We start from the raw sequence: 25,567 nt of genomic DNA on the forward strand, positions 1-25,567 counted from the left end.
AGTTTTCCGTGTGGTCCGCCGTGCCCAGTGAAGTCGAAGCGCTGGGGATCTGCCTTTATACCTGTTGTTGAGGATGACGTCACTCCCCAACCGAAGTGGCCGGCAGGGGGATCGGTGAAAGTTGTATCAGTTGATATTGGCAAGCGGGTGTGGTTGTAGCATGTGTCGTTTTCATCGGCGAAGCCCAGCAGCAGAACCTGGATAAGCAGAAGGGGAGGCATGCTTAGAGCCAGTTTTCCGTGTGGTCCGCCGTGCCCAGTGAAGTCGAAGCGCTGGGGATCTGCCTTTATACCGGTTGTTGAGGATGACGTCACTCCCCAACCGAAGTGGCCGGCAGGGGGATCGGTGAAAGTTGTATCAGTTGATATTGGCAAGCGGGTGTGGTTGTAGCATGTGTCGTTTTCATCGGCGAAGCCCAGCAGCAGAACCTGGATAAGCAGAAGGGGAGGCATGCTTAGAGCCAGTTTTCCGTGTGGTCCGCCGTGCCCAGTGAAGTCGAAGCGCTGGGGATCTGCCTTTATACCGGTTGTTGAGGATGACGTCACTCCCCAACCGAAGTGGCCGGCAGGGGGATCGGTGAAAGTTGTATCAGTTGATATTGGCAAGCGGGTGTCGTTGTAGCATGTGTCGTTTTCATCGGCGAAGCCCAGCAGCAGAACCTGGATAAGCAGAAGGGGAGGCATGCTTAGAGCCAGTTTTCCGTGTGGTCCGCCGTGCCCAGTGAAGTTGAAGCGCTGGGGATCTGCCTTTATACCTGTTGTTGAGGATGACGTCACTCCCCAACCGAAGTGGCCGGCAGGGGGATCGGTGAAAGTTGTATCAGTTGATATTGGCAAGCGGGTGGGGTTGTAGCATGTGTCGTTTTCATCGGCGAAGCCCAGCAGCAGAACCTGGATAAGCAGAAGGGGAGGCATGCTTAGAGCCAGTTTTCCGTGTGGTCCGCCGTGCCCAGTCTATTTACTATTTACAGGATACAGTAGACTTGCGATAATTCAAACTCTGATCATTCGTACTTTTGATTATTTCAAACAGATTTCAAAGGCTGGCTATATTTTCAATGCATTTTAAAGCCACTTGATTTGTACCATTATTTCTTTTAAATTCAGAAATTTTATGAATTAGTCAAATTTAAGCCAAATTTTGAAATTAACCAAATTTCGAGCCCGGTGCTCGAAAGAGCAGCGACCGAGGTCGGGTGAATCAGGTTTGAAGCACCACATGAACTGAAAATCCGACCCCTCCTGCCAGTTGGCTCCGGCACAGCCCAGAGGGGGGCTGTGTTGGTTGGAGCTGCCCCTCAGTGGCATAGTTTCGTTTTCTGAGCTTCGCTACCAGCCCACGACGATTGCGGCTGTCGGACATGTGTCTGCAAACTGAGCACAGCTGTGCGCTGGTATATTTTTCCTCTTAGAAGGTGTCTCACCATTCCGGTGCAAATGTGCGTTTCCCTCGCGTTGTTAACGTGCGTTCATTACGAGCTGTTCGTGTCCTTACATGGACACTGCCACGTGGGAGGAAACTCCACTACCACTCCATCGCCCTGCTTTCCCAAAGTGTGCATGCACTAAAAATCACAGAATTGCGAGAAACCGTCATTGCTGCGCAATTTTTCATTTAAAAGCGGACGACCACTGCCTGTTTTTTCATCAGTTAAATTTGCTGCAGTGTGAAACAGTTTCAACAAGCTTTTTTTTTTTAGCCATTCGACGTTTTGAAATTCGGATGATTCAGACCTTTTTTTCATCCCTTGAAGTGTTTCCCTTGTGAAACCAGTCCATTATTTGCAAATTTTTTCGACCAGACTTGAGTAGACAAAGTTATTACTGCCTTTCACCCATATTTTTTGTTCTGTTAACGTATTTAGCTACTTCTGCATAGATAAATAGGTCCAAAATACTATTTGTATGCACAGGTATTGATAGAGGAAATTGCGTTTACTCTTGGGTCATGCTAAGGTGCACTTTTGATTATTCAGACAAAAATCTCTGGTCCCTTGAAGTGTGAATTAGTGAGAGTACTTGGTGGTTAGTATCGAACTAGTGCTTCGGATGCCAGCTCAGCCCCAAAGAAGGGGAATGGAAAGCTGTGCCTCGCTTGAAGCAAGCCTGCAGGGATTCCTTTGTGGCCAGGATGTGCCACAGTGTGGAGACAGCCTCTGAGACCTTGTAACTGGTAGCAGACAGGTGGGTGCAGCAGCCCTCTGAAGGAAGGCTCTGTGGCAAAGGCCTCGTAACAAAACCCTCAGGGTGCAGCCTCATCACGAGCAAAGTACTTGAAGGAATTGGTGAGCGCTAAAAAACACGCGCTTCGTCCTGTGTGTTCGTCCCTTTTTCCGTGTTTTTCCTTCAAGTATGTATTTCCAACTAGCCCCAGTAGCAGCTGTTTTGACGAGCAAAGTGAAAAACTCACCTTGCTGCCAGCCTCGTTGAGAGCCGGAGGGAAAACACAGCCCTCTGTCACCAAACGTGAGGATTAATTGCTGGCCAACTGAGGCTATTCTGAAGGAGCTGGGGATCAATCGAAGCAGTGTGGAAAAAGACCAGAGAATTTTCGTCAGGCCATGAAGAAGAGGCGCGTGTGAAAGAAAACAATTACGTGCCTGATTTTATGCCACAATTTGTTGAAATAAATGCTTTGTAACTTCTTTCCTCATTGTCTCAAAAATGTTGTTTTTTACCGTGACGTACCTTGATGTGGCGATTGGGTTAATTCTTAATGCATATGAAAGCTTACATATACATGTGTGCAACAAAATAAAAAAGTTACTAGTTTTGCTTACAGAACTGTAATTAATCGTGCGCATTTATAACCTTACTTTGGAGAAAGGTAGTTCCCCGCTCAACGTGAAATGCACAAAAGTTTCATTTGCATGCTGCAACTACCGACCAGTGTCAGATTTTTTAAAAGGTCTTGAAAAAGTTCTGTCCTGGCTCAACTCCTTTGTTAACAAGCATGAACTTGTTTTTAAGTGGATTCAGAAAAGGGTGCTCTACCGAGTCCACCCTTCTGGTTCAAAAGGAATTAATACTTCAAAACATGGAGGCGAGCAAACTGATGCTAGGGGTATTTGTAGGCTATAGTAAAGCTTTTGAATACCTCAGCCCTATTGTACGTCTTAATAAGCTGTATCATTATAGCATTTGGGGTGTACCCCACTCAATCTTAAAATCATACCTTGCAAGGCACATGCAGTCTGTAGTGATTGATGCCAATCTGTCATCCTTTAAAGAAACACCATGTGGCTTCCTCAAGGCAGCGTATTGAGACCGTTTTTATTTAACATCTACGGGAACGATGTGGTTCGTATCGGTAAGCGTGCCAAATTCGTTTTGTACACTGATGATACCAGTTTGTTTTTCATGTCAGATAATAGCTCACGCCCGTTGCATGCCTCCAATGACACCCTCTGCAAGTTGCTCAATTCGTGGAGCAAAAACAGTTTAAGAAAAAACCCTAAAAAATCAAATGCTATACTGTTTGCTGCAAAAACAAACTAGTAAGTTTGATTGCCGGGCTGCGCTTGGGCAGCTTTACAGTTGATACAGTAGAAAAGCACAAAGTTTTAGGAGTGGTACTGACTCACCGTATGAATTGGGATGCGCATATACATCAACTCGTCAAAAAGCTTTCTTCCACTGTTGGCTTAATACATTGGTCTCGAGACATTTTTCCAGCAAACATTAAACTTAAGTTTTTCGCTCCGTCTTTCAGTCCCACATTAACTGTTGCACGTTAATTTGGGCCATGACTACAAAAAAAAAACAAAAAAACATAACTGTGCTATATAGGCTCGGAAAAAAAGCTGTCCACTGCTTTGGTAATGCTTGATATTGTCACCACACTCATGATCTGTTCGCTCAATTCAAGTTAGTGTGCAGCAAATTTAGAGTTACCGCCTACTATACCTGTGGCACTTTTCAAGCGTATGTTACCAGGAGTTCCTGAAGAAATTGTGTACTCTTACATGGCAGACTTGCACATATCGCACCAGCTCACCTGAGGAATGGTTCATGCCGCGGCCGCGCACAAATTATCTTCTGCAAACATTAACGTACAGTGTACCATTTCTGCTAAACAAGCTTAAAACATTTTTATGGTTCCATTAACCTACCTCATAAAGAACTGCACAACATATTTGTTGCTAGGCAATTTTCTTACAACTCAGTTTTGATTTTGTTGCTGAAATTATGTGATTGGACATACGAAATGAGTGTGTTATTTGCCTTCTCATCGGGACCTCACATGTACAACGCTTTATAGTACTATTCGCTTAGTACTTTATAGTACTATGCGCTTCTTTCCTGTCGTCTCTATCCTTTTTCCTGTGAACGTCTTTTTAACGCGCAGCCTTTCAAATGTGAATATGGTACAACTAGCCCGTCAAAAAGTCTTACTTATAGTGTGTTATTTGCCTTCTCATCGGGACCTCACATGTACAACGCTTTATAGTACTATTCGCTTAGTACTTTATAGTGCTATATAGTACTTTATAGTACTATGCGCTTCTTTCCTGTCGTCTCTATCCTTTTTCCTGTGAACGTCTTTTTAATGCGCAGCCTTTCAAATGTGAATATGGTACAACTAGCCCGTCAAAAAGTCTTACTTATAGTACTAATTCTATTCATTTGTAGCGCAGTTTTACTGTGTGCAGATTGTTTTTCCTTTTCTGGCTAAATTATATTGATGAATGGAGCACGTCTATTCTATTGCAATATTCTTTTTATTTCATCTATTGTACTGTGTATGTAAGGTAATTGTATGTATTCTGTTGCAATACAGTGAAATCTCGATACAGCGAAATTCGCGCGGTCGCGAATAATCGTTCGTTATTTTGAAATATCGTAATAACGAAAGACTTGCGAAAAAAGGTAGTAGTATTACTGGACAATGAAATGACTGCCTGTCTCGTCACCCTGTGGAGCCGCCAGATCCTGGAGACAATGACCTCGGCCCGTGCTTATTCAATATCTCTGATCTGCTTAACATCGCGGCCGAGTAACGGCAAGATTCCTCCTTGCGTCCTCTTATTGACCGCCTCACCTGTGCCAACCCCGATCCTTCGCTCCAACTCTTTGTTCTTCAGGATGACATCCTCTACCGCCGCAACCTTCGCCCTGACGGCCCTCCGCTCCTGCTCGTCGTTCCTCAACGTTTCCGCTCGTCTGTCCTCGCGGAACTACACGACCTGCCCACCGTGGGCCACCTCGGTGTCTCCCGCACGTACGATCGGGTCCGCCACCGCTTCTTTTGGCCCGGCCTTTACCGTAGTGTTCGGCGTTACGTTGCCAGCTGTGACCTCTGTCAACGCAGGAAGCGGCCCTCCACTTTGCCTGCCGGCCTTCTGCAGCCTATCGACGTACCTCTGGAACCCTTTCATCGTGTCGGACTAGACCTCCTCGGACCTTTTCCTACGTCCAGTTCCGGCAACCGTTGGATCGCCGTCGCGACTGACTACGCCACTCGGTACGCTATCACACGTGCCTTACCAACCAGTTGCGCCACCGATGTCGCCGATTTCCTGTTGCAAAATGTCATCCTTCATCACGGTGCCCCACGCCAATTGCTGACGGACCGCGGTCGCTACATTTTGTCCTGGGTAGTTGACGACATACTCCGGTCCTGTTCCACGCAGCATAAACTCACCACAGCGTACCATCCTCAAACGAACGGGCTTACCGAGCGCCTGAATAGGACCCTCACTGACATGCTATCTATGTACGTCGCACCCGACCATCGTGATTGCAGTGGTGGAACTGCTGCGCCAATTGCGCCAAATTGCGCCAAATGGGAAATCCTGCTACATGCTGCTACAAAATCGGTTTTTTGCCTACTTTTGCGCCACGCCTGCGCCGAAATATCTCTGAATAGCTCCAATAACTCTGCCGAGAACGAAACCGAAACACATTTCCGTGAAACCAAAACTGATGTCTGCTGGCAACACTTCCGGCAACGCATCTGCCGGGAGCCACATCGCCATCGCTGCTTTGCAACCGAAGGTGAACAAAGGGACCACTGTCAGCGCACTGCCTTTGTGGATGGACACTTCACGTCTTCGATGTCTTTGTCAAAGCTGAAAGGCAACAAAACTTATGACTAACTTATATCGGGCAGAAAATCCAGCTGCCATTCCTATGACCAAGGATTAATCAGAGCGGTGAAAGGATCGCGGAAGCGTCAGCTGCAACGGTTGGAGGCGGATGCAGGAGGAGAGACCCGTGCAAAACAAGCGAAACAAGACTGTGATGTATACAGTGGTGAGCAGCCTTGTCTAGAGCGCTCGGGCGGTGCACTTCCTTGCAAACAAATCCAGATTTTGTGGCAGCCTCTAGGGTCCAGCTGCAACGCTTGCACGGAAGTAGCGCCAGATAGCCTCGTAAACAAAGCAGGCACGAAAACTTTTCCCTGTAATGAGGGGCTGCTCTCTAATTTCGGTTTTTGTTACCAAGTGCGCACTGCTCAAGCGCTCTAGACAAGGCTGCTCACCACTGTACAGGACAAAGACACCCAGAAAAGAGGTCAGAATGTAGAGAAGGTACAAGAAGAGATCAGACTGGCCAGGAATATGATCACCAATGCTGAGCTGCTTTTCACAAAAGGTGTCAAGTCTAAACATTTTGCAGACGTTGAGAGTGGACAAGCCCTTCTGAAGAATGGACAAGAAAAGCTCGCAGCGGCACTGTCTAAGCTGGAGTGATCAAGAAAAGGGAAGAAATAGTACCTGAAAGTTTGTTTTAAGAACGGTATCATTTTTTATAGTTCTGTTGAGCATTTCGTTATGTCGCTCTTCTGAATAAAAACGGCAGTGTTTTTAGGAGAACCTCCTGTTTTGCTTATTTTCGGCTCTTTTTAAGGAACCAAGCACTTTAAACTGCATTTGGGATTGAAGCTTGCTCTTGCATGGCTGTGGTTGCTAAAAACGTCTGAACAAATGCCTGTTCCAGAAATACAACAAAGCTTCTTTATTTAAAATAACTGTTTTTTGGCATGGAATTTTGGTACGAAGCTTTTTTTTTGTGCTACAAAAGCTCGAATTCTGCTACGAGATGCCATTTTTCCTGCTACAAAACTTAAAATTGCTGCTACAAACTGCGATTTCTTCTGCTACAAAAGCTGCTACAAGAAGCCAGTTGCCAGTTCCACCACTGTGATTGGGACATTGCCTTGCCCTATGTAACATTTGCTTACAATTCATCGCGGCATGACACCACGGGCTATTCGCCTTTCTATCTTTTGTATGGCCGGCATCCTGCGTTGCCATTGGATACACTCCTGCCGCCTTCTTCGGCCTCGACCACGGAGTACGCACGTGACGCCATCGCTCAAGCAACCTCGGCCGTCTCATCGCCTCCCAGGCCTACCAGAAGTCAGTTTACGACCGCCGACATTGCCCAGTACACTACACGCCAGGATCACTTGTCCTCGTTTGGTCTCCCTCTCGCCATGTCGGCCTTTCAGAGAAACTCCTACATCAGTATAAGGGCCCTTATCGCGTGCTCCGTCAGGTGACCGACGTGACTTATGAGATTGCCCCCCTCGATCCTCCGTCGTCATCCACCACCCCTACTACTGACGTTGTTCACGTGGTTCGCCTCAAGCCATACAGTGCACCTGCTCCGTCTTCCACTTAGCATCGGGACGATGCTTTCGCCGCCGGGAGTTGTGTCAGTGGACAACAAAGAAGACAGTGCTGTGCTCGTGCAATGAGCGCGAAGAGGACGAAGTGTGATCTGTGCGCCGTTGGCCGGCAGTGGTTCGATTGAGCTGCTGTGAGCTGCTGTCAGCATTCCTCAGTGACTACTCCTCGTGTGCCTACATTTACGTAACAATACTGTACCTTCAGGAAGGGCACACAACAAGCTATGTAATTTTCAAACAGGAACACAAACGAGAGGTTCAGCGCTCGTTTATTTGAAGAAATCCGTGATTCTGGCGGGTGCGACACAGGCGCCCCAGGACGAACTCTTCAACGTCGTCAACTTTTTGGTGCACAGAATCAGGCACATCGCTACAACGTCCGATGAATGTGCGAAGTTTGCCTATGGATGCAAGAACCTCCGCACTAGACACAGGTTCGTCCGCTTGGTCTGCAGGCGGCGAGTCGGCATCGTCATCCAGTTTTCTTCGCCGCGCTCTTCATACTCGCGAACGCTGCTCACGATGTCTTCTACAGTCAGCTCTGCTGAGTTTAGGGCAGCATTTTCCGACTCGGCGTAGTCGGCAAAAGTTACAGAAGAGTCTACAGAGAGTTCATCAGTGACTTCAGTCCGCATCTCTTTTGCACTGTCGTCATCCGTGCTATCAGCGTCATCGCAGTCTTCTGTGTGAAGCGGCGATTTCACAAGGCCAGCTTTCCTCCAGCAGCTGTTGATGGTCGAGGCCTTTGCGCTCCACCACACCCCAGTTACCATTTCGGCAGCCTGGCGGACATTTATGGCTGTCGGGAGTCCGAGCCGAAGGTTTAACAGCGCTGCACCAGGCGCTTCCGAAACTCTGTTTTTACGCACCTTATAATCCCCTGATCCAAGGGTTGGAGCAACGATGTGTTTCCTTAAGCGTGAACTGCCGTCGCTTCATCTTGACGCTGGCGCCCGCAGAATTCATCGTCAGCACAGTCAACACGCAGCGGCGAGAAACGACTAGGCCTCGCATTCACGGCGGCCGCACACAAAAAAAGAAAAGCGCGGAGGTAGTCACATGCACACCGTGGGAGAAAAAAAAAACGGAGGAGGAGAGACGAGCCAACTTCCGGTTGCGAGGCGGCTTCGGATTGGACTGGGTTGTATCGGATGCCTGCCCTTGGCGATTAGCAGAGAGCGTGTGCCTCTCGGGGAGTTGGCTCACTTCTCCGGGGTAAGTTCGTAATAATGAGGTGCATTTATAATTGGTGGGCAAATAAATTATGCTCGTTATTCTGAAATGTTCGGTATTTTGAAATTCGTAGTGAAATATTTTTACATTGAAAATATAGATATTTTGGCGGGGATTTTGAAAAAGTTTGTAAATATGAAAAATTCGTTAATGTGAGGTTCGTAGTAACGAGATTATACTGTATTCGCTTGTATTTGAACCATTGCATGACCTGTGTATGTAGAGTCGCCACTGCCAAAATGGCTCCCTGACCTTTTCAGGCTGTTTTCAGAGCTTTTTGTCTGAAAAGCCATCAACATTGCACCAATATTAAAAAATAAATTTGATTTGATTTGAATTTAGCACTTTAAATTTGGGTCAGTACATAAGCATCATATAAACACTTGAATTTTTACACTGTTGCTGCTAAAATTAAAGTGATGGTTGCAATCTGGGGTTATTTTACTACCGAACAAAGAGACCAAGTTTTTGGCATTATTTGTTGCCCAAGCTAAATGATTTAACTTGGGTGCAGTGTTCATTCATAAAAAAAAATAAAATAATATCTTGAAATCCTTTAGAGGTAGGAAAGAATTGATTGCATATTTGTTTTTAGAATGCTGAAATGCACTGGGCATATAAGTCTGTAGGTTTAAAATTAACGAAATTTGTGTAAAGACGAGAGTCTCCCTTCAAGATTAACTTTGAGGGAACAGAAAGTTCATCCTGGCAGAACTGTATGAGCATATATTAGGTGGTTCGTATATGCGTTGCGTGAAAACAACGCAAAGAGAGGATAACTGCAAATGGAGCTGAGAAACGGAGCATGAAACAAGCTGACGACGTTATCCTGAACTGAAGGTGGTCTTTAGCATGGCTGTGGGCAACTCTGCGAGCAGGTGAACCATGTGCCTTTCCGGCCACTATCTGGCCGTCCATTTGTGAGGAGGTGAAGACTGCAGGTCGAATTTATGCATTAAAATTCAGGAGTTTAAGGAAAGAAATATACGAGAAAGGAAAATCTAATTAAAGTATTGAAATGAAACGGGGGGAAAAAAAACAAGACACAAGAGAACCAAGAGGAAAAACAAAAGGAAAACAAAACTCTCGCGAGAAGACAGTCAAAAAGGAAAGTCACACTTAAATTTCTTTGTGTCCCAGTGATGAGCCTGGTGCGTCGATCGAGGAGGCGTGGCCGGGCGTCGGGGCAGACTTTAGGCACGTGTGTTGGGTTCCCTTCGTTGACACCCGGTTGGCGACGTTATCCACGGCGGCCTCAACGCTGCCATAGAAAATAGCGTCTGTGTGGTCCGGGCATGGCCCTCAGGTCCGGTAGCCCAGGTACGCCACGGAGATGTCAGAGGTGGCCCGTGTCGAGAAGCTGTCGGCTGGGCGGGAAGAGAGGCGCCTGGATGTGACGGCCGAGGCTCCCGACGACGGCTGTCCGGGTCTGGTCACCCGGACGTCTGCGGCTGAGGCCCAAGCCTGGTAACTCGGGGCGCCAGCAGAACAGGTCCACCTCCGTCGCCGACCGCCGTCTTCCTCTTCTCCCCTGCACGTTCTCTCTGCCACGTATTCCTTTCCTTTTCTTCTTCGTCCGCCTCCCGTGCGTCTTCTGTAGCCGCAGTGTGGCGCTGGCTCCTTACACCATTACAGCGTGTTTGTTGAAAGTTTTTAAGGCACAGTTCAACGAGCACTTTGCATACATATTGTATTTTTCCAGAAATTGGAAAGGTCTCCTGGCAACCGCGTGTGTTTACAAAAAAATAGATGCTAAACATTCACATGGGTTTATCTTTATTCGATTAAGCTTTGACCAAGCAGACAACTGTTCAAGCATCTCATTACATTTTATTATCATATGTTGAATATTGAACCAGGGATCAGCATTGTGCTGTCATGGGCATACATAATGAACTCAACTATGTCGTTCACATATAGATTTAATAGAAGAGGACCTAATTCCCTGCCTTGTGGAACACCACATGAAATGGGCAAGAATGACGACATGTTACCCGTTACATGTACGCACTGTTGCCTTTTTTGCAGGTAAGATTTCAGAAGCGTTGAGCATTTCCCACGAATTCCAAAGCCTGCAACTTAGTGAGAAGAATGTCATGATTGAGGGAGTCGAAAGCCTTACTGTAATCAACAAACATTGCAAGTGTGAGCATCTGTTTTTCAATATTTTCTAGAATAATTTCTTTTAGAGTCAAAGGAGCAGTCTTCGCAGTCGTCGTTGATCTGTCTTTCCGAAGACCAAACTGTGAATTTGTGATGTTTCTATCTTCGAGGAACTTATTTATCCGAGAGAAAATTATGTTTTCTATGCCCTTTGAAAAAACTGGAAGCACTGATATCGGTTGATGATTGTTGGCGGAGTTTCGGTGCTCAGGCTCAAAAAAGTGCTATGTACTTTGAATCAATCTGTTGGGTACGGAAAAATGGTCTCCTTAACGATGCTCCTAAAGTCTAATGCATCAGGAGGATCATTTTTGGAGCGGCTATGTTTACAAAATGATAATTGAAATAGTCCGCAAGTGCTTTGCCATGTAATTTGTTGTCATTCAGCGTCAGAGAATGTGGCATACACTTTTTGCTTTCTCGACCTAGAACATTGTTTATCACTTTCCATGTTTTGTCGGGGCGTCGAGAAGCAATATCAGCAAACAAGTGTTCGTAGTAGGCGTGCTTTGCCTGCTTCAGTTCACCGTTTATTTTATTTCGTAGTTTTTTAACCTGACCTGGCAAAGAACGAACAGACACGGTGCACACCTGTAGTCGTTGAGAGTTGTCAGTCAGCCCGTGCCGCCGTTTAAGCTTCAAGCACGCTCTTATGACTCCCCAGTCAACACCACCAGGGTCAAAACAAAACAAAAAAAAAACACCACCAGAGGCTCTGGCTGTTGTTTGTATTGAAGGACTTTGCACCTGTGTGTACACATCTATGACCTAGCACACAGCTTGGAGGAATTGACCTGATCAAGCAGTTGCATTCTACAAGCATTCATTTTGGTCCCAAGAAAGGACACAAAGAAACAAGACATTCGTTTCACATTTACCAGTGCACATCGGCAGCGTGTGGAGGATCGCAGGGCGACGGTGCCATATGGTGCCTCGTTCCTGTCAACAGCACGCAGCAGCAAGGCTTGGTACACAGCAAGCGGCGGTGGTAGTGGTACGCGCTATGCTAAAAAGTACCTCGCTTCGGTTTGGATAAGTCAGGGAAGGCCATTGATCGATGTTCCCTTCTGCGCCGTCGACACGGCGTTGAAGCTTTGCTGGGCATCCACATGGTTGTTGTAACCATGGAAACGACACTGCCAGCCTTGGCAACAATGAGTTACAGCGGACGGGCAACCATAGTGTGCAAACTTCTGCGATGTGCTTAGATAGGCTGTTTTGATTGGTCCCAGCCAATGTCGTTACTGGGAAAGTGAAATGGGAATGGGAAGCCCCACCAGAATCGAGTTGAGGGCAGCATTTTGTCTGCTTGTATTTTGAAATTTCTTCATTGAATAACTCTCGTTGCTAAGCGCTGATTCGTGTAATTGTTTTTGGGTCAGCATCTATGTGACAAAGAATTCACCTGAAGTATTGGCGGCAGCCCTTAAGAACTGTTTCACAGCACCTTTAAGGCACGTTTGAGGTGTCCGCCGAGATGTCAAGATGTGAGAGCGGTTGCGCTCTTTCTTTTCCTCAAAACACATTCTTTCGCATTCCTCCATGTAAGCAGACTTAAGTGCCCTCAAAATTTTTTTTAAGTTTACTGCGCGGACGCCCCATGAGTGCCATTTCCGGTCGCTGTTAAAGTTCATCTGAACTGAATAACATGCGAAACAGTTGGTTGTAAAGGGACCATGAAGTGCAGAGGTTAGGAGAAGCACATAAGCGATTGGTATTTCATTACAAATTTTTAAGCTAGCATTATTAGCACACAAGCGATTGGTATTCCATCACAAATTTTTAAGCTAGCGTTATTAACACCCAAGATATCGGCAATAAAATATGATGCCCCTCAAGAGAACAGGTCAGGACCCCATCCTGCTTACGCCACCTGGGCATGCCCAGATTGGCTACTGGCGTATACGTAGGGGCAGATAAGAACACGTGGTGAGATGGCACCCTAATTGGTTGCAAGCTACTGCGAGCTGAAGTTTAAAAAAATTATTTTTTAAATTATTGGCTCCACGCAGAGCTCACAAATACAAAGAACACCACTGCAGGTCTGTTGTGCTAGAATATGACCGTCAAAATCATTTGAGGGTCCTTTTAAGTGGATTTTTTTTCACATTGACCCCTATGGGAAGCCAACCAAATGGTCTCACATTGTTCATCTTATCCAAGAATTTTTGAACAGGAGTCTGCTGTATTTGAATGTTAGGTTGTCACACACCACCGGGGCTTGTTAAAGCTATTCTTGCTGCTATGCGTCAGTGTCGCGTCACTTATGCATAGAGATGTAAAATTTCTGGAAGTTTTGAATGCTGTAACCAGCCGGCGGGACGACGCTTACAGCAGCATGGTCGGTGCAAGAATGAACCACTGTTTATTGAAGGCACAGCTTTTATAGGCATGAGCGAGAGCGCTGTACCTACTGCGCATTACTGTTGCGCATCGGCGTGATGCAATCACTGATGTGCGGCACTGATACGAACACGACACGTGTCCGTTACATCCTCCCTCGGGAAAGAACAAAATGAGACACTTCAATATAACTTGATTAAAGTGTTCGTCATAGCGTAGCCTCTGTGGGGGCCGGGAGGTCCGAGTTGATCTTCTCACGGTGGGCGGCGATGGCGATGGGATGCTCGACGGATAATTGTATCCACTTGCTGGTCGAGACGATTCCTCACCGTTTGTAGCAGAGGTCACTCTAGAGGATTGTGCACCTGATTCAGCTGGTGTCGTAGGTTACTGTGTACGGGGCTGAGAACCCGAACAAGTGTCGTCGTCGCTGTCACTGGTGTACTGCTCCGCCGTCCTAAGCAGATGCCGGCGGTTCCGCCGCAGCATACGTTGATGTTTGGTTTGTACCAAGTAGGATCGTGGAGCGCTTTCAGCAACGACCTTCGCTTTACGCGACCAACCAGCAGCATCCTGAAGTCGCACCGTTGAGCCTCTGTGTAGTGCTGCCAAAGGGTTTCCAGCCCTGGCTTGGTGGCGTTTCCTTACTGTAGTACGAGTCACCCTGCCGAAGTCGGGAAGGTTAGAACGAAGTCGCCTTCGCTGAAGAAGCTCACCCGGAGAATGCCCATCTTCCAGCGGTGTAGAGCGATATGCAAGAAGACCAAGCCAGAAGTCCTCCCGGGCGTCGAGGCTCTTTTTTCAGGATCCGCTTCACGATCTGCACTCCTTTTTCCGCCAAGCCGTTCGACTGCGGATAACGGGGGCTCGATGTTATATGATGAAAGTCATATGCTCTGGCAAACGTGGCAAATTCATGGCTCGAGAACTGGGGTCCGTTATCCGTGCATACTTCCACTGGTATACCATACCGGGCGAACATGGCGCTAAGGGCTGCGATCGTGGTTTCCGCAGTTGTGTTGTCGAGCGTGTCGACCTCGGGAAAATTTGAAAATGCATCATACGCAACCACGTACGACTTGCCCGCATAGGAAAAGATATCTACTCTGTACCAAGCACATTTTGGAACGGGTCGCATTAGCAAGGGTTCTTCTGGCTGCCTGTACGCGTATTTTCTGCACGTTGCACAGCTTTCCACATGGGCAGTGATGTCGCCATTCAGACCAGGCCAAAAAATAAGTTTGCGTGCCCTCTCCTTACATTTTTGCATCCCAAGGTGGCCCGCATGAATTCTTTCCAACATGATTCGTCGCATACTTTTCGGTATGACGACTTTAGTGCCTTTCAGCACTACTCCATTAACGACAGAGAGTTCGTGCGAAAATGGCTTGAGTTCACCTGTCACTGGCTGCCCGTCCACCAAGCATGCTATCACAGTCTGGAGGTAGCAGTCCCGTGCAGTTTCCAGCTGTAGCGACCGCAGCGTTTCGGAGGTGACCATGTAGCCCAAGGACTGGACGGCGTGAACCTCAACGTCGTGTGTTGTGCCAGCTTTTCTTCGCCCTGATCCTTTGTTGACCGTGACAACATGTCAGCGAGAACCAGATGTTTTCCTGGAATGTACTGCAAGACAAAGTCGTACTTTAGCAAACGCAAAAAAAAATCGTTGCACTCGTGGTGGCATGTCAGCAATTTCCTTTCGTGCTATCGCTACCAGCGGTTTGTGGTCCGTTTCGATAAGCACGTTTCTACCGTACACGAACTCGTGAAACCTTTCGCAGCCAAAACATATCCCAAGTGCCTCTTTCTCAATTTGGGCATAATTCTTCTCGGCTTGCGTTAAAACACGAGATGCGTATGCTACGGGCCTCCACTCACCACTGTAGTCTTGCAGTAATGCTGCACCAACGCCGTCTTTTGATGCGTCACAGGTAATCTTGGTTTCTCGCTGCGGATCAAAAATTGCGAGAAGGGGGGCGGTGGTCAGGATTTGTGTTAGTTTTTTCCACTCCTGCGCATGGTTTTCCGTCCATTGAAATTCTGAGCTTGTCTTGATAAGGTCACGTAGAAGCGTCGTTCGCTCGGACAGGCGTGGCACAAACTTACTAAAGTAATTGAGTACACCCAGCATTCGCTGAACGTCACTCTTGGACGTTGGTGTTGGTATATTCACCAAGTTTTTGATTAGCTTAGGGTCAGGCGATATGCCCGTTCGGCCTATGATATCGCCAAGGAATCTGACTTCTTTCACCCTAAACTTGCACTTCTGGATGTTGAAAGTCAAGCCGGCTTTCTCGGCGGCTTTTAGCGCTGCTATCAACCGCTCATCGTGTTCTTGTCTACTGGAACCCCATACTAAAATATCGTCAACATATACCAGTACGCCGGGTAGGCCATCAAAGACTTGGCTCATGCTTTGTTGAAATACCTCTGGTGCGGAAGAAATGCCAAAGGGCAGCCGGAGAAAACGGTATCTCCCGAACGGCGAAGAAAAAGCGCATATCCTCGAAGTCCGCTCATCAAGCGGTATCTGATGATAGCGCGAATTTGCATCAAGGCAGCTGAAGTACTGGGCATTTGTTAAACGGGCTTCCAAATCTTCTCGCCTAGGAAGCGGGAAATGCTGCCTCTTGATGAACTTGTTGATAGCCCTGGGATCCATACACACCCTTAGCGTGCCATCTTTCTTCTTTGCCAAAACAAGGGGCTGACCCAGTCGGTAGGTTCGTTCACCCTCACAATGATGCCAGCACGTACCATTCGGTCAAGTTCTTTTTTAAGGGGTTCTTCTAGCGCCACCGGAACTCGTCACGCTGGTTGCACTACTGGTATCGCTTCAGGTGACAAGACCATACTGTACGCCTGCTGCAAACACCCGAGGCCCTGGAATATGTGCCCGAAATTTTTCAGAAGGTCATCAGTTGTGGTCTTGTCTACGGCACATACCCTACGCTGGACTAGCCCCAGAGCTTCACTCGCTTCTAGCCCAAGTATGGCTTGACGCCCATTTTTCACCACAAAGAACTTCACTGTGGCAGAAGTGTTCCCAAGACGGACTTCAAGCGTACACGTTCCAAAACACGTTATGATGCCTCCGTTATACGCCCGCAGGATCGAATTAGTCGGCTTCAGTTCTTCTGCTCCCCGCAGTTTTTGGTAAATCGACATAGGAAACAAGCTTGCTTGCGATCCGGTGTCCACTTTAAAACGGATCGCACAGTTACGAACTTGAGCCTTGACCATCCAATCCCTCTCGCGCTTTGCCGTGGTGACTTCTAGGATGTCAAAGTCCGCGTCTTGCTGTTCTCGCACTTCACTGACCCCGGCTGACGCGCAGCAACTTGCGAAATGGTTCAGCTTGTGACACAAACGACACTTCTTTCCAAAAGCTGGGCATTGCTTAGGTTTGTGCCAGCGGTTGCACTTACGACAACGAAACTGTTTTTTTGCTTCTTTCCCCTCTTTCGAGGGAGCCGCACGCCTCGAAATCGCGTCGACACTGTCGTCCCCTCTGTGCCAAACTTCATTCCGCTGTGCTAGCGTCTCTGCTGCTCTGCACATTTCCTCTGCTTTTTTCAACGTCAGCTGGTTGTCCCGCAGCATCTTCTCACGTAGTCGAGGATTACACGTGCCAAATACAATCTGGTCCCTTATCATCGATTCTTGCAGCGTGCCAAAGTTGCACTGTGCCGCTTGCTTTTTCAAGTCACGAACAAATTTTTCAAAAGGTTCTCCCTCCGCTTGCTTTCTTGAACGGAATACGTATCTTTCATGTACTTCATTGCTAATTTCGGCACAATAAGCATCAAACTTGCTCACCAAGGTGCTGTAGTTCGTCTTGTCTTCATTGTCGCCAAACTGGAAGTTGTTGAAGACGTCCAAAGCGTCGTCGCCAGCAATGTTCAACAGGAGTGCCGCCCTCGATGCTTCCGATCTGGGCTGGTCCTTAGTCTCCGTCGCCTGCAGAAATAACTCGAATTTCTGCTTAAAACGCTTCCAGTTTTCTGTTACGTTACCAGTCAGCCGCAATGGCTCTGGTGTCTTCAGCAGGTCCATAGCACGCCGGACGCAGGGTCGATTTCCATAGGCCTCAAAGGGCCGCTTCTGACACCATGTAACCAGCCGGCGGGACGACGCTTACAGCAGCATGGTCGGTGCAAGAATGAACCACTGTTTATTGAAGGCACAGCTTTTATAGGCACGAGCGAGAGCGCTGTACCTACTGCGCATTACTGTTGCGCATCGGCACGATGCAATCACTGATGTGCGGCACTGATACGAACATGACACGTGTCCGTTACAAATGCAGGAAAAAAAATCTAAGGAAAAACAGTTTTTTGTTTTCAGGAAATATTGGAAACGTACTGGGAACATACAGTAATCCCTCGTTATAACAAAATCGCTTTACTCGAAATATCGCTTTATTCGAAATTTCTTCCGGTCCCGACCCGAACACATGCATTTTAAGCCGCATTACTCGAAGCGCATGAAGAGCTTGACCCGCTTAGAGCGAAGTGGCGAGCGGAGGCATCACCGCCACGGGGGCGACCTTTTGGGCATGCAGTGCAAAATTAATACCGCCGACGAATTTGACTCATGCAGGCATAGAACAGGCCACAAAAGTACCAAACCCACGATCGATGACCTGCCTAGTAACGGGCACCAAGGGAGTGCCGAGTGTCCCCTGCTCAGCGGGGCCAAATTCCATGGTGCAGCGCGCCCGAACCATTAAATCTCGGTCGGAAGCGCATTCCTGGTGTTCCCCGTGACAGAATCCACACGAAAATAAAGTTTTCCTCGCGCTTTGCGATGGCAGAATACCGCGGTGTCTTGGATGCGGAAAAGTTGTTGGTCATGCTCGATTTGCACCATTCGACTAGACAAACGGTCTAAATGTGTGGTAGGGTGACTGAATTTTGTTGTTACGGCGGGACACGTGTGCGAAAAGCGAGTACGATTCACCGCGGCGCAAAGTTTCGAACGGCGCCGCAGCGTCCGATCAGCTCACCGCCTGCGTAACGACGGGCCGCTCGCGGCAAACGCAGCGACGGGAAGTGGGAGCCAATGCGAGCTACGGAGAGCGGCAGCGTCATGATGACGTAGGGCGCGCTCCTTTGAGCCGGGCCGGACTGCCCACGGCCGGTCTCGAAGCGCACGCGATAGAGCGAGCGCGTCGAGACCGGTCGTGGCCTGCCAGCCTTGATGCCGGCTGCCGGCGTCTGAAAACGCTATAGTATTGATACGTGGCGTCACACTACCCCGGCACCTCCACCAGAACCCCGGCACCTCCCCGGCACCTCCACCAGGTGGCTAGAAGCAACAGTAGAAACAGCAGAGGTAATCTGCTACGCAAGGAACCGACGGCTTGGGGTAGTCTCTCAGCACACAAGCGCGCACCTCAGCGTCGTCTTCGATACAAAACCACTTCGTCGTCCTCCCAGCATCCGTAGCAGTATTGTTTGTTCAAGTTCATAGCACGCCCTGGGATAGATGTAAAAAATGCACCATTTCTGACGATCGTTGGTCAATACCGGGTTGCTGGTAGAGGTGATGACTGCGATACCACAGCCGCCTCGATCGCGCGCGGCGGGGCGCGCCATGGCGATACAAGCAAATTTCATCCTATAGCCGCTTTGGTGCTGCTCCTGCCTGATGCGGTTCGCCTGCCGTCTGCTAGTTACGTTGCTGAAGGCATCGCAGAAATGTAACGTCTCTTTTATTATGGGACTAGTTGACAGTAAAGGGGTGCCTAGTGTAGCGCCTTTATTTGAGTGCTGTCCAGTCCCGAAGCGCTAACAGCTGCGGCATCGATGCGAAACCGGCTAGGCTTAGCGGCGACCAGGGAAAAGCGCGCAGGTTGTCACCCAGTGTTCAGGCAGGCGGCGTCGTTGCCGAAAGCTCCACTCTTGCACAGGCATGCTGTCCTTGCTCGAATCTAGGAGGCAGACTTTATGGTAGCATGGCTGCTTTGTATTTTCTTGTGCGAATGTGAAGTAAGCCGAGCCTGCCGGCCTGTCGATCAGCCTGGATCCCATCTGGGCCACAAAAATGAGCTAAAGCTTGTTCTTGATGTAGATAATAAACTCTGGTATAAGAAATTTGAAAACTATCATCTTTGAGCATCGCTGACCAATACTGAGTTGCTGGTAGAAGTGACAAATGTGCTACGAGCAAATTTTGTAGCGAAAGATACATTGGCCACGAACTTGCGATTGCGCTGTGGCAGTGCTCCAAGGAGGCACAGAGACCGACCTTGAGCCGTTGCTTAGCAACCGCCGCAGCTGGCGGACTCCGCGCGGTGTCATCCGCCAGCTTCCTCGCAGTTGTGGCGCAATTAAATCTCGACTGTTTTAGCTTTTTTTCGAGCAGTCGCTTATATCGAGTTATCGCTTATAACGAATTTTTTCGCCGTCCTTACTTCGTTATAACGAGGGACTACTGTAAATGCGCAGAAAATTTATTCCAGGTAGACCCGACAATAGACACTTGTTGATATGTTTGCACTATTGCCTGGTGCTTCCCAAAGGCTTGTGGATATTTCAGTGTGCAGTCACAGCCAGGCAAAGAAGGTGTATGTGGGGAAACACTGAGAGGTCCAAGAAGACATGTTTAGTCTTCGCGATGGCTTCTCATCTGGTTAGTCTCTCCAGAAGCCAGTCTAGTAAAGTGAGATTCACCAAGGTACAAAAGGAAGCTGGCTGTACTTTTTAAGAGTCCAGACTGCGCCAGAGAGACTGGATTGTTGAAGCCTTTGAGCTTTAAAGGCTCGCATTTGAGCTGCTGTCAGTTGCACTTGCGAAGTGAACTCTTGGTGGTTGAATATGACGTGGCAAACAGGAGAGAAAAATCGTCCACACCTGTTACAGTACAAGATGGTATTCTGATGTAATGGCTATGACCACAAAGGACGCTCTTCTTCTTTATTAGCCATTAATGTGCTGCAGCGAGGAAATAGCAGCCGATTGAAAATAAGGTTTTCACCATATGTTGTCACATCCCCATGTATAAAAACGCCAGTTGCCTTTTAGACCGCTGTTTGCAACTAGCCGTTTAATGGCTGAACTCAAGAGGAAGAAATGGGCTTGGGCAGGGCATGCAGTGCGAAGGCAAGGTAACCATTGGTCCTTAACGGTAACGGAATGGATTCCAAGAGAAGGCAAGCGTAGCAGGGGGCGGCAGAAAGTTAGGTGGGCGGAGAAGTTTGCTGGGATACGGTGGCCGCAACTGGCAAAGGGTTGATTGGAGAGACATGGGAGCGGTCTTTGCCCTGCAGTGGGCGCAGGCTGATGATGAATAGATAGGTAGATAGATATGTTTATTTGAGTGTGCCTCAACAGCCAAGTGGCCTAAACGAGCGCACACTAGGTCAGATACATCAGAATGACCACTTAAAAACATTTAAAACCAGGCATGAAAACAACAATTAGGCAAATATGTCCGTGTCAATAAACGTTTTGTTATACAGAATTTGTAAATGAGTCATTGGACAGATGGTGTGCAAATCGGGATAAAATGTGTCCAAACATTTTGCGGCTTTTGCATGCGGCACACGAAAATTCAGTGACATCAGTAAGGTACCACAGTTAATGAAACCGCGCATGACTTTTTGCATCGCCTGTCGCCAAGGGTACACATATTGAGGTCTACCAAGAGAGAATCATAGTCGTAGAAACGACGGCGACCAATACATCTATCATAATAGATGCGTATGAACTTACGCTGGACATTTTCAATTTTCATGCAGTAGGTGACAGATGCGCTATTCCAGGATACTGACGCGAACTCAAGACACGGTCTCACAAGGGCACAGTATAGCGTGCGTAGACATTCGGGCCGTTGATTTTTGTTAGTCTAGAAATAAGACTAGTATGCCTCAATGCGCGTAACACAATTGAATTTGCAGGCAATCTAAAATCAAGCCTTGAATCAACAACAACACCAAGGTCTCATACATGGCCACACGAGAAATTTGACTCCAACGTAACTGTGTTGCGTTTCCTAGTTAGAGACAGGACGGAAGTCTTCTTAATATTCAATTTTAAGCGATTCATCAAACACCAGTTCTCGACGTTGTTAATGTCAGCTTGCAATTGGCGACAGTCCTCAATATCTCCAATATTACGGAATAATTTGAAATCATCTGCGAAGAGCAAAATTCTCGAGTTCTTGGCATGTAACGGCAGATCATTAACAAACACTAAAAACAACAGCGGTCCTAAGTTGGAGCCTTGAGGCACTCCCGAAGATGATAGAAATTCGTTGGACACACTGCCGGAAAATCGGACCATGTTACGGCGGCTGCCAAGGTAGCTTTTGAGCCACCTGCAGTGCATGGGGCAAAGTCCGTATCTTTCCATCTTCATCAGAAGTACCTCATGGGAAACCATATCGAAGGCTTTAGTCATGGAAAAGTAGATTGCATCTACCTGACTGCGATTAAGGGGGGACCCGGCTCTTAGCGATCGAAAATCAGCCCAAAAATCGAATTTTCAAAGTCTCCATTTTCGGGATCCTGACACATTTCCGCACCTAATTACAAATTTCGGTGCAAAAATAACCCGTATTTCCGACGCTAGATAGGCCGAAAGAACCGAATCCGCGATCGCGGCCCTTTAAATTGAGGACAAATCGTGCCCGATTTCTACTGCTCGCAGCTCGGGAACAACGCATTCCACCGGCGCCATTTTGGTCTCGTTCGAAAGTTCGCGCTTCCACCTTTTTTTTCTTTCAAGCAGCAACCCTGAGGCTGCTGCGGTCGTGGATAAAACGATCACAAAAAAAAAACGCGCAGCGTGCATTGCTATTGGCCAGTTCAGGCACGTGACCAATATGGCGGCTTACGATTGGCTCCGTCGGAACGGGTGGCCATGGGCGCCCAACAAAGACGCCATTTTGTTTGAGACCTGCCCGACGCGCACATCGCCATGCCTGGAGGTCCGACAAAATTCCGTTCTGTCAACCGCTACGGGCGGAGGCGAAAGAAAAGCAAAAAGCGCGTAGATGAATCGGTGCCGTCCGAAGGCTTAGTGGGTGCTCGGCAATCGACTGCAGATGCTGCGCCGCCGGAAAACATCGCCGCCCCGACTGCGTTGGACAACGTGCACCGCGCCTCTCTTCGCCGCGACTCCGGCCGCGTAACAATTGACGCCGCGGAGCGTGAAAATGAATCGACGCCTCTGCAACACGTTGTGGATGCCCAGCAATCGAGCGTGGATGCTGCAACGTCGGAAAATTGTGCCTCGCCGGCTTCGCTGGGCTGCCTGAACAGTGAGTCTGTTCGCGGCGACTACGGTCGCGTGAGGATTGGCACGACGGTCGTGACGAGCAGCGAACTGCAACGAGCGAGTGCCCGTGAGAAAGCTGCGCTTCGACAGATTGACTCAACGTCAGCAACAAAAAGGAAGCTAGAGCGTTTCAGGAACAGTACAGAGGAAGCGTCGCCTGTGTCAGCTGCTGATTACGTCATACTAGATCTCGCCGTTTTGAATGTGCTTGTGAGTCTTGCGGCGTGTAAAACGTGCCGCGGGTGTGTGGAGATAGTGCGGGGTGATCGAGATTATGGCATCGCTACGAAGCTAGTATTAATGTGCGAAAACTGTGGCGAAGTTTCGTCCGCGTGGAGCTCTCGGAGGGTTGACGGCGCTAAACGTTGCAACCCCTTCGAGGTAAACATGCTCGCGAGCCGTGCAATGCTATCAACTGGCAACGGCCAAACGGCCATGAACGACATTTTTTCGGCCATGGGGTTGTCTGGGCGAGCAATGCACAAAAAAACTTTTCAGAAACACCTGAAAGCTGCCCTACAGCCCGCTGCCACGCGAGCAGCGGAAACCGCAATGAAGCAGTGCGCGCGTGAAGTGGCGACGCTGTATGAAGAGTTGTGCTTTGGCCACCGAAATAATATTGCCGTACGCTTTGACGGGACATGGATGACGCGGGGCCATTCGTCGCATATCGGCGTCGGAGCTGTGATCGAGCTTTTCACCGGCTATGTGTTGGACTACGTCGTCCTAAGCAATTTTTGCTTAGGTTGTGAACTCGGTCCGAAACCTGACGCAGAGGAATACGAAGAATGGCAGGAAAAGCACCAGGTCAGATGCCAGAAAAACATTGTATTCTAATTCCGTGGCACGCGTTGGGGATGCGGCCACTCCTCAGATAGATGACAGGTCGCAAACACAAGGAAAATCGAATATTTATCCAGGCATTTACAACTTGTAAAAACGCGGTGCTGCCGCAGTCGTGCAGCGCGGTAGAAGGAAGGAAAGAGTCACGAGTTACGTAACATGACACCTCCGGAGGGAGGTGTAAAGAGGGAGAAAGCACGCGGGCGAGAGGGAAGGCGCGCGGGGAGAAGGAAGAGAAAGAGCGGGGAGGAGAGAAGTCCAGTGTTCGCAGATGAAGTTGGCGCCCGGGCGGGAAATTCAAACTGGACTCGGGACAGCACACTCCCCGTCTGGTTATACATATAACCACTATGTGATGTGTTCAGTCCTCACACGGAATAAGCAGGACTGTCTCAGTCACAGGACGGAGAAACGTCTTAATCACTCCCCGTGTCGCCGTCTTGATCTCGACCTTTCGCACCCTGCCGTCCACGCTCGCGATGGCGTTCACAATGAGTCCCATGGGCCACTCGTTGCGATGAATCTGGCTGTCTCTCAGGAGCACGAGGTCACCTGCCTTGAGATTCCGAGTTGTCCCCTGCCACTTCCGACGACTCTGCAGGGTGGTAAGGAACTCGCGTCGCCAACGGCACCAAAAGGTGTCGGCCAGCCACTGAACCTGCCGCCACTGTCGCCGATACACATTCTTTTCACCGAAGGCTGGTGGCACTGTGTTGCCGCCGACTTTCTGGGTCAGGAGTGTTGAAGGAGTCAGCACTTCCCAGCACTCGGGGTCCGTTGAGACAGGAACGAGGGGTCGGGAATTTATGATCCCCGAGACTTCCGCCAAGAAGGTTACCAATACTTCGTGAGTAAGGCGACGAGAGGTACTCTCAAGAAGCATGGAGTCCAAAATTCGCCGTGTGACTCCTATCATTCTTTCCCACACTCCTCCCATGTGAGAAGCATGAGGGGGGTTGAATACCCAAGTGCATCCTTGGTCTGACAGGAATGTTCCTAGCTTCTCGTGGTCTGGGCCACTGGTGTCCAGTTTTAGTTCTGAGCACGCTCCAACAAAGTTCGTACCACAATCGGACCTCAGCTGCTTTGCCGGGCCCCTTATGGCGAAGAATCTCCGGAGAGCATTAATAAAACTTGAGGTGTCCATGCTCTCGATCACTTCGATGTGAACAGCGCGGATACTCATGCAAGTGAAGAGCACGGCCCACCTTTTGCTGTTGGCCTCACCGCCTCTGGTCCGACGAGAAGCGACTTGCCACGGGCCAAATACATCTAATCCGACATAAGTGAAAGGCGGCTCGCTGCTTAGCCTTTCTGCAGGCAGGTCTGCCATCTTCTGCTGCAGCTGCCTTCCTCTGAGCTTGCAACACGTAACACAACTGTGTATGTATGAGGCGATGCTACGCTTAGCTCCGACGATCCAGAACCCAGCTGCCCTGACTGCTCCCTCAGTGAAATGGCGGCCTTGATGTTTTACCAGCTCGTGGTAATGCCGCACAATCAGGGTGGTGACGTGATGTCGTCCTGGCAAGATGATGGGCTTCCGCTCTAGCTGATCGAAATGGTTTGCTCTGTCTAGTCGGCCACCAATTCTCAAAAGACCGTCGGAATCAACCCATGAGTCCAGTCTCCACAGAGGGCTTGACTTCGGAAGTCGCTTTCCTCGTTGCAAGCTTTTCAACTCTTCTGAAAAGGCTTCTTTCTGGACAGACAGAATAATGACTGCCTTCGCTCGGGCTAGGTGTTCTGTAGAAGGTCCTAGTTGTCGAGATGAGCTGTTATGCGGGCAGTCTGACACGTTGTGAGAGGTGCCCCGAAATTTGCTCACCAGCCGCACGAGCATTGCAACTGCGCGAGTCAGCTTAATCCAACTCGAGAAGCGCTCGAACCGCCTGCTGCCGAGTTCTTGCACGTCTACACTGGTTGCGAGAACGTTTGCCTGGGGCCGCACCTCCGTGTCAGAATCAGCATCGACCAAGTCGAACTTGCCCTTCAATACCCGCGAGCAGTGTTCTTGATGATACAAAAACTCCGGGCCTGTCAGCCAGGCCGATCCTGACATTTGG

At 48.7% G+C, this 25,567-nt stretch overlaps 2 protein-coding genes across 4 annotated transcripts in view; both read left to right on the plus strand.

Moving 5' to 3' along the window:
- The window catches only part of LOC149325595 (uncharacterized), a 49,224-nt gene extending 23,704 nt beyond the window's left edge, over positions 1-25,520 (plus strand). The window contains exon 1 of the mRNA XM_089563721.1: positions 1-25,520. This exon is cut by the window's left edge and continues 23,704 nt beyond it. Coding sequence (XP_089419847.1) covers positions 22,299-23,495 — 1,197 coding nt within the window. The 5' untranslated portion in view covers positions 1-22,298 and the 3' untranslated portion in view covers positions 23,496-25,520.
- Positions 1-25,567, plus strand: part of LOC149325594 (protein RCC2 homolog) — a 71,574-nt gene that overhangs the window by 35,676 nt on the left and 10,331 nt on the right. The gene's annotated exons all lie outside the window — the stretch shown is intronic.

Source organism: Amblyomma mixtum, chromosome 10 (assembly GCF_055824585.1).
Source record: "Amblyomma mixtum isolate Tamu chromosome 10, ASM5582458v1, whole genome shotgun sequence".
Lineage (NCBI taxonomy): Eukaryota > Metazoa > Arthropoda > Arachnida > Ixodida > Ixodidae > Amblyomma > Amblyomma mixtum.